The sequence below is a fragment of the Dipodomys spectabilis genome, unplaced genomic scaffold, assembly GCF_019054845.1.
Source record: "Dipodomys spectabilis isolate Male_0828 unplaced genomic scaffold, ASM1905484v1 ptg000018l, whole genome shotgun sequence".
Classification (NCBI taxonomy): Eukaryota; Metazoa; Chordata; class Mammalia; order Rodentia; family Heteromyidae; genus Dipodomys; species Dipodomys spectabilis.
The window spans coordinates 16163478-16173227 of record NW_024870695.1 but is presented as its reverse complement, the minus strand read 5'-3'; the positions used below and the strand labels follow the sequence as shown (position 1 = coordinate 16173227).

The 9750-nt window shown below is 43.2% G+C and overlaps 1 protein-coding gene across 5 annotated transcripts in view; it reads right to left on the bottom strand.

The window, feature by feature from the left end:
* Nucleotides 1-3174: 3174 nt before the first annotated feature.
* The window catches only part of Kat7 (lysine acetyltransferase 7), a 40424-nt gene continuing 33848 nt past the window's right edge, over nucleotides 3175-9750 (bottom strand). For all 5 annotated transcript variants that reach the window (XM_042673512.1, XM_042673517.1, XM_042673527.1 and 2 more), the window contains 4 exons: nucleotides 8554-8647; nucleotides 6087-6233; nucleotides 5362-5468; nucleotides 3175-4802 (listed from right to left, as the gene is read on the bottom strand). In XM_042673512.1, coding sequence (XP_042529446.1) covers nucleotides 4701-4802; nucleotides 5362-5468; nucleotides 6087-6233; nucleotides 8554-8647 — 450 coding nt within the window. In that variant the 3' untranslated portion in view covers nucleotides 3175-4700. The remainder of the gene's footprint in view (nucleotides 4803-5361; nucleotides 5469-6086; nucleotides 6234-8553; nucleotides 8648-9750) is intronic.

The window sequence follows — 9750 nt, the reverse complement described above, 5'->3', positions numbered from 1 at the left end:
GGTCCTGTCATCACCACTAGAAAGGGAAGCATAAATGTGAGGATCATTGTCAGGTTAGACACTCCCCTCCACCCCATAATTGTGAGACCCTATTTAAATAGTACCGAAAGCAAAAAGAAAAAAGAAAAAGAAAAAGACTGATTTGACAAGGATGAAGGTCTCTATCTCACTAGAACACTGGGAAGAAGACTTGGCGCCAACCTGAGGAACAGCACAAGTAAACAAACTCTCAAGCCCTTAAATGGTGGCAGCATGACTTGCATTGCAATGTATTACACAAGAAGGAAGAGACAAACTGATGTTTTGATCCCAGGGGCATTTTTTACCTCTGGGCAATCCTATTTCTTGCTTAGTGACATTCATTGGCATCGCTGAAGACACCACAAGGGAAGTGAGTAATTACACTGCCCCCATCAGCAGGAAACGGTCTGGAAGAAGCAGTCATACACAAGTTTGTGGCCAAAAGTGCCAGAATAAAACCAGTTAAGATCCAAATCTAGAGTTCCTAGCACACATCACATGCTTTTAGCAGAGGTATTCCAATTTATTTATTGCCAGTCCTGGGGACTGAACTCAGGGCCTGGGCACTGTCCCTGAACTTCTTTTTGCTCAAGGCTAGCACTTTACCACTTTAAGACACAGCACCATTTCCAGCTTTTTCTGTTTATTGGTACTGAGGAATTGAACCCAGGGCTTCATGCATGCTAGGCAAGCACTCTACCACCAAGCCATGTTCCCAACCTGGCAACTGCTTTTAAAAGGAAAAAAGCCAGGTAGGTCTAGAACTACCCTTGAAAATGATCTATACATCTAAATACTGATTTTTCTTATGTTCTAGAAGGAATGTGTCCGTCCAACCAGAAAGCTGTGGTTTGTGTACATTGGTTTTAGATGCTAGACCCAACCTTGATCTGGGTCAACCAACTTGCCCATGTCCTTGACGTGGACAACTCCATTCTGGATTATTCCTAACCCAGCCATGCAACCTGTTGAAAACAGGAATAAAAGCTAAACACAAGTCAAAGCATCATTTTGATATTTACAGGGGACTGTATTGCTAAAAATTACTCGGAATGATTCACCATTCCCATGTGAGACATGGGAAAGCAACAGAGGGCATCAGGTGACCAGCCCTCATGATAGCAAAGTGTGGGAGTTGGCTGCAGAGAGAAGCAAGGCTTGTCTGTTGCTGTGACTCAGCAGTGAGATTTCATGAGCCTCAACTCTTTCTCATCTGAAAAAGGCTCTTTCCCTACAGTATTGGGAAAACTGAAGGGAACTATGTATGCAAAGGAGTAATTTGTTCCTAAATCAGAAGCAGTACTAGAGTGAGGTACATCTTGTTTCCTTGTTTCAAACTGTAGTCCCCAACTTGTTGCTTCTTGAGATCAACTAAAATCAACTCATCTCAAAGCCTTCAACTTCATTAATATTCTTCACAATAAAAGCGTCTAGAAACATGGCTACTTGTAAAGAGATCTGTCTTAACTAGAAGGGATGACTACTCATCAAGGAATCAAAAAGCAGAGGAAGCCAGTGGTAGCAAGGAGGCATTGTATCAAGTGAGTCAGAGTAGAATGAGTATTCTGTCTTCACTGTTTATGCATCATCTTGAGCTCCTTCTGAGAAACCCTGAGATTTCCTTCTGAAAAATTAGTGTTCAAGCTGGAAGTGGAGCCATGGCTCAAGTGGGGACTAGCCTTGAGCAAGAGCTCAGAGACAGGGCCCAGAATAAGCTCAAGCCCCACAACAGACCTCCCACCCCCCCCACCAAAAAAACCTCCCACTTTCCCTGCCTACCCAGGACCTGAACTGAGTATCTCATACTTTTGCTCATTGGCTGTGGTGCACTACCACTTGTGCCATGCCACCAACCCAAAGGTCTTAGGGTCTTCTGCTCCTGAGTTACTTAGTTCACTTTCATTAATGTCCAGCAGCTGATGGACCCCTTTGAGTCTTTATTCTACCTAAAGTTGTTTTTTTCTTTTGGGGGGGGGGGGCTTGAACTCAGTCTGGGTACTGTCCCTGAGCTCTTTTGCACATGGCTAGTGCTCTACCACTTTTTTTTTTTTTTGGTTGGTCGTGGGGATTGAACTCTGGGGCTGGGGACTGTCCCTCAGCTTTTCAGCTGAGGCAAGCACTCTATCACTTGAGCCACAGCACCACTTCTGGTCTTCTTATGGTTAACTGGAGATGAGTCCCACAGGGAATTTCCTGCCCGGGCTGGCTTTGAATCATGATCCTCAGATCTCAGCCTCCTGAGTAGCTAGGATTACAGGCATGAGCCACCAGCACCCGGCTTGCTCTACCACTTTGTGCTACAGCTCCACTTCTGGTTTGGGGGTGGCTATTTGGAGTCTCATGGACTTGGCTGCCTGGGCTGGCTTCAAACCACAATCCTCAGCTCTCAGCTTGAGTAGCTAGGATTACAAGCATGAGCCACCAGTACCAGGTTTTCAAACTTCTTTCCCTATCTTTCCCCTAAGCCCTACACAACTAAGACTCCAGCCTTGCAGAGGACTCTTAAGTTTGCCCACAAGGCTATGTTTTTTTTGTTTTTTTGTTTTTGTTGGTCGTGGGGCTTGAACTCTGGGCTTGGGTGCTGTCCCTCAGCTCTTCAGCTCAAGGCAAGTTCTCTACCACTTGAGCTACAGCACAACTTCCGGTTTTCTGGTAGTTTATTGGAGATAGGAGTCTCACGGTCTCTCCTGCCCGGGCTGGCTTTGAACCGTGATCCTCAGATCTCAGCCTCCTGAGTAGGTAGGATTACAGGCGTGAGCCACCAGCGCCCGGCTAAGGCTATGTTCTTATAACTTCCAGTCTGTGAGCAAAATCACTCCAACAATTACTACTCTTTTCCTTTCTTAAGAAGAGATGGAAATACCCAGCTTCTGTGCTCCTTTGAGTGATGAAGTGAAAATGAAGTTACTTCCAGAAACACAAACTGGAAGAGGGGTGTAATTAGATGTGACACAATTCACTATTAGAGAACATGCTTGTGGAGAAAGGAATTTAGTGGTCCTCCCCTGCCCCATAATTCATTTGCCTCTAAAATCATAAGATGAATCCAATGAAAGAATGTGTAACACTGCTAGAGAAAACAAACCCTCAATGGGCTATCAGCAGCTGCATCTTTCCATACATAAATGAGCACTCCAGATGAATCAGACATGTGCAGAGAACATGCTTTATTGAGTAGATGCTGAGAGCACATTCTACCACATGTGGGGAAGGGTTTAGCATGTAAAAGGCCTTACCCCTTAAGAAAACCCCCAGTAAAGTTGCTTTTGGATACTCTGAACAGTGACACTGAAACTGGAGGGGAGCCTCCACTGAACATGCTTAACACCAGCTCCCCTCAACCCACAGTGAATATAAGTAGTGTACAGAGATGACAAGAGAAAGGCACAAATGACCAGAGTTGGGACTGTGGTGAGGGCGCCACATGAAGACAGCAGTGCTGGGACCAAGTTGGGAAGGGCGACATGTTAAGACATCAAAAGCTGCCCCAAGATAACAGATTATAACCGGCTAGGGAGAAATTAGAGGGAACATCTTTTCCTTGAACACCACCAAAAATAGGAGACCAGAGACTAGGAGAATGGTGGTACATCCCACAAAGGAAACGGAGGAGGAGTTCTTGGAGGGGCAGAAGCATTTAGCCTAGAGGAAGGTGAGGCACTGTTGAAAAGATGAGCAAACGGTGGCAGGGTGGTCATTCTGCCTTGCTGAGTCATGGGCTGAGACCACTTTCCACTTCTCCAGGATGCTCTGGACAAAAATCAGTGCAACTTATGAGGAAAAAGTAGGTATCTTATACCAGACTGGTACAGATTGGTGAAAAGGTTCTGTAGTATTATTAACCAATGAACATGTAGTATGAAAGAACTCGAAACTATTTTGGCACCTGCAAACATAAAAAGGGCCAGCGAATAAGAGAAGACATTTACTGCTAGACATTTCCTGGTGAAGCAAGAATTACCAATTCCCTTCCACCAAGACATTGCCCACAGAACATAAATCAAAATGCAGAATCTCCACCTCTTATTCCTCTCCCCATCTCATTCAGATGGAGTAGGTGCTATTTTAAAGATTAATCCCTGGGAAACATCAGAATTACTTGGCTCTGATCAGCCTAATGGTGATCAAAAATGTCTTTCCATAAAAATAGCAGAAAGAAGTTTTAAGACAAAATCCAAAGTGAATGGACTCCTCAAACACACGTACTCATAAATGCTGCCTCTTCCCTACCATTCCACAAAATACGTGTGTAAGGAGTAACTAGAAGGGTCCCTGTGGTGGTAGCCATGTCTAGAGATCTGGTAACCAGATGGGAAGAAGCTTGAGTACAAAGTTCAGAGGACAAGATACACCTCATGGGGCTAAAGGACATGAGGAGGGAACCAGTGACTGGACAAGTACAGTACCATAACAGAACTCCTTGGGTCAGTGCTATGAGGGATCTGCACTTGAGTCTAATACAGATCTCTCCAGGCAACCTCACTGAGGCCGAAACAATAGTTCCTCAGAACCAGCGTCTGCAGTGTACACAAAAGGCGGAGCCAGGACAGTCCTGAGGGGGATGGCCTTCCCAAAGGATACTGTACTTGCCAATCACAAGAACAACAGAAATGACAGACAGATCCCTAGGGTACGGATTCCTACTGCTGGGGTTCGCTGGCTCAGAATGATAGATCACTTTAAGTGCCTTTCGGAGGGGTCCATTTTAAGCAGCTTGGATCCATAGTTTTATTGGAGTTGGACCTTTTGGCCTCTTTGGCTATCCATTCATCAATCAGGTCCTAGAAAAAAAAATGAGAACAAATGAGTATTAGCGGAGAAGGAATTGCCAAATTTAATAATATATTAAGATATAAGATATTATTCTTTTGATCTGTACTGTTTTCCTACCTAATCCTTGTCTTCCTACTTTGCCCTTAGTGGGAACAAAAAAATCATTATTTACCTAAAGTGGGCATATTAAATGAGATGGAACCTATTCAAACAATCTAAAACCATTATCACAAACTCGGAATTTTTGAGGACTCCCTTCTACAGACAGCCATTTCACTAACCTAAGAAAACAGAAGTGCTGTACAACAGAAAGCTGCTTAACATGTGTCATCAGAATCTGAGACAGGAGCTTACCAAAATTTCCTGATTAGGACAAGGTAGGAGATAAGTGAGATTAGTAACGTAAGGTCATAGAGCTCTTCCTATCAGCTTAAGAAATGAGGCCAATGGAAGGTGCTTATATAGTCAAATCCCGCCAAGAAGAGGAATTACTTTGTGGGTGGCAGGGTAAGGCTCTGCTAAGTTTCCAGGACACCTAACCTAACAAGCAACTGGTGAAAACCTCACCTGTCTCTTTAAAACCAGATGTTTTCCTTTCCAATATTTAAGCATCTGAAGGGCTTGCAGAGTGCTAACGATGTCCACAGGATTCACAGCTGTCTCCTGGCTAATTTCTGTAAACACAAGAGTTACTGAAATTGGGTCACAGTATAGATATTACCCCCAACCAAGGCCTCCTTTCACTTAGAGAAATCCAAAAGGACCAGAATCTTTGGTACTTAAGATGTTATATCAAGAAGCTACTCTTGCAACCTTAGAAATCAAGGTCAAATATAGACCACACTAAATTCTTCCACCTTTTCAAAGGAGATGTGTCTTCCGTTTGTGGAGCTTGAACTCAGGGCCTGGGCACTGTCCCTGAGCTCTTTTGCTCAAGGCTAGTGCTCTACCACTTGAGCCACAGCACCACTTCCAGTTTTCTGGTAGTGAACTGGAGATAAGAGTCACAGACATTCCCTGCCCAGGCTGGCTTTGAGCCATAATCCTTATATCTCAGCCTCCCAAGTAGGATTATAGGCATGAGCCACTAGCACCCAGCAAGATGTACAGATGTATCTTTCATCGAGGCTCCTGTGTATGTCAAAATACTTAGGAGGTCTTCCCTCCTCATATTCAGAAGGAACACAGAATAGGCATTAACTTTGCAGGTGACAAAGCAGGAACAGAGCCAAATGGAAAAGTTAAGACTATCTACTGGGGTTAACCACCTTTTACAAGAGATAAAAACCAACCTTTGATAGAAATCTCTTTGCCTTGGAAATTATGCAGGTAACGGAGAAGCACTTCTTTCCAGTAACTGCGATAGCTTATGAGCCCCAGATCAGAGAGTGGACGTTCTGGGGAGCCAACCTTTTCTTCTACTTTGGAAAGCAAATAACCTGCCAGAGAACAAACACAGACTTTTTCCAACAACACTGAATCGCATCCTAATAGCTAAGAATAGTGTGCCAACATGGAAGGTTTAAGAAATCTGGGGGCTGGGAAGGTGGCTCAGTGGTAGAGTGCTTGCCTTGCATGCATGAGGCCCTCAGTTCAATTCCTCAGCACCACATAAGCAGAAAAAGCCAGAAGTGGGGCTGAGGCTCAAGTGGTAGAGTGCTGGTTTATAGCTGAAGAGCTGGGGGACAGAACCCAGGCCCAGAGTTCAGACCCTACGACCGACAAAAAAAAAAAAAAAAAAAAAAAGAAGTCTGCAGTATCAATTAGTGGTCAGTCATTCAATATACTGTTAAATATAATATGGATAAAAAGGGGAAGATTGTGAATGTGCAGTTACTTGTAACAGACATGAAAAATCTCTGGAAACCTTCACTAGGAATTTTAACAATGGTTCTGTGTAAGTGTATGGTTAGTAGGTATATGAACAGGTAGATGGGGAACAGAAATAGGAAGCCATCTCACTGCATAACATAGCTTTGTTGTTCGAGGCAGTTCTTGTCTTGTAGGTTTAAGTTAGCTTATAATCTTTTTTGTTTGTTGGTCATGGGACCTGAACTCTGGGCCTGGGCGCTGTCCCTCAGGTCTTCAGCTCAAGGCTAGTACCCTACCACTTGAGCCACAGCACCACTTCCAGCTTTTTCCTGCTTATGTGATGCTGAGGAATCAAACCCAGGGCCTCATGCATACAAGGCAAGCACTCTACCACTGAGCCACCTTTCCAGCCCTTATAATCTTGATATTCCAGCTTAGCCTCAGGTTCTAGAATTTTAGGTGTGTACCACCACACCAGCTTAAGATTCCTTTATCTTTCTCCCCTTGGTACTTGGCCTCGAATTTAGAAAACTAGCTAGTAGTGGTATTCTACTAGTTGAGCTACACTTCTAGCCCTGTTTGTGTTGGTTAGAGATGGGAATCTTGCCAATTTTTCTGCCTGAGTAGCTAGAATTACAGAGGCACAGGCCATCAGCGGCTAGCTTAGAGTAGATTGTTAAGTCAGAGCAGTTATGTTCCATTGAAATTGCAAACACTAAACAACTACTCTCAAGGAAGTACAGGATAACCTCATTTTATGTGCTTTTTTGAAAACACCTTATTTAATTCATTCTATTGGTTCAGTGACGTCATATTCACAGCCAGAAAGCACTATAACCTGTAGAAAGTTCTATAGGTTTGTCAGCCTTTTATTTTGTGCCGCAAAGAGGCTGGAACTCAGAACTTCAGCTTTGTCCCATAGCTATTTTGCTCAAAGTTAAGAGTTCTATCTCTTGAGTCATACTTCCATTTCTGGCTTTTTGGTAGTTCATTGGAAATAAGTCTCTAAAGCTGGCTTCAAACCATGGTCCTTGGATCTAAGCCTCATGAGTAGCTAGAATTACAGGTGTAAGCCACCAGTGCCTTGCCCAGTCTTTCTTCTTGCACTCAGGAACAATATTTAAGCACTATTTTTTGTGTGTGCAGGTCTTGGGGCTTGAACTCAGGCCTGGGTGCTGTCCCTGAGCTGTTTGAGGCTAGCACTCTACCACTTGAGCCACAGCTCTGCTTCTGGCTTTTTCTGAGTAGTTTATTGACGGTAAGAGTTTCACGGAGTTTCCTGCTGGGCTGGCTTTGCACTGCAATCTCAGCTTCCTGAGTAGCTAGTATTACAGGCATGAGCCACCTGTGCCCAGACTATTTTAAACTACCAACAGAAATTTAAAAAAAAAAAAAAACATAGAAAAACAGGCATTAACAGACCACAGAAAGGACATCTATTCATAGCATGAGAACTGCAACAGGGTATCTTATTTGAAGACAGATGGAAATGTGTGTATCTAATGACAATTGTGTCATGATTAACGTTACTAATAAAGTTTACAAATCAACTTCAGTGAGTACAGTGTACTATCCAAAGCCTCTATCAGGTATATGGATTACCTCTAAACATATCTTTACGAAAGAGAAATCTCACATATCAAAAGAACAGATTTTAAGCATTAGGTGTGTATGTGCTCTGCTGAAAAAAGTCTTAAATCAGGACAATCTTATAGAGCTTACATGGTAATTGTCAGCATTGCCTATTAAGCATCAATTCAGGCTCCTGCATTCATTGAATGATCAATGTTCAATTCAGACCCAAGAGTTCAGATTTTCCCCACTGTTTGTTTATTTACTTATTACCACTACATGCCATAATTTATAAAGATCACAGGACAAAATGATGAATACCACTAAAAGGATCTCTGCCTTGTAGAACTGATAAGACTTAGCAGTTTCACTTACTGAAATCAATGAGCATCTTGCCATAGCCCTGTCTCATGTACTGAGGCATGGTAAGGATACAGGATACATTGTAGTTGAGGAATGAGTTCTTCTCCTAAAATCAAAGCAAACAGATTAGAAGTCATTAGGGTTTGGAACCAAAGGTTTCATGCCTCTCTCATATACAATATAAGATGTCTTACAAAAAGTCCTGGGGGGCTGGGAAGGTGGTCAGTGGCAGAGTGCTTGCCTTGCATGCATGAAGCCCTTGGGTTTGATTCCTCAGTAACACATAAATAGAAAAAGCTGGAAGTGGTGCTTGAACTCAGGGCCTGAGCACTGTCCCTGAGCTTCTTTTGCTCAAAGCTAATACTCTACCACGTGAGCCGTAGCGCCACTTCTGTTTTTTTCTGTGTATGTGCTACTGAGGAATCAAACCCAGGGCTTCATGCAAGCTAGGCAAGCACTCTACCACTAAGCCACACTCCCAGTCCCTGAAGCTCTCTTTAGAGGCATTTTTTCAGAAGACTAGTCACCTGCCTAATGGAAAGGAACGAAATACAAGCCGCCTTCGTTTTGAAACGGGATCAGAATAAAATTACAACACATATTTGAAGATTCTATGTATAAGAAATGTTCAAAGGTCAGATAATGTGATGTCAGGAAAATGAACCCTTAGATGTGTATTTTAATGTTTTTTTTCTTTCATGCATGTGTTTCTAACACATTTATAAGATTATCTCTTTGTTGCTTTGTATGTCCCTCCTCCACAGTATAACCCCTGCTTTCACTATATTTGATGTCAGTATAACTTGTGGAGGAGATGGGGAAAAACCAGTTGTTTAAGGATACAGGTGGACCTGTTCCAACAATGAGAAGTACAAGTTGTCATGTCCAAAACGAGCTTTACAACGTTGGGGGGGAGGGGGGGGGAAGGAGAAGGATTGGGATTGGGGGGGGGCGGGGGGAGGCTGGGAAGGGATGTGAAGGATAAACAAAGGAGGAGGCTGCAATGCTTGGTAAGAAATGTACGCATTATCCTGCCCATGTAACTGTAACTCCTCTGTACAGTATGTTCACAAATAAAATTAAATTAAAAAAAAAAAAAAAAAAAAAAAAAGAAATGTTCAAGCCAGGTGCTGGTGGTTCATGGCTGTAATCCTAGCTACTCAGGGGACTGAGACCTGAGGATCATGGTTCAAAGCCAACCTGGGCAGG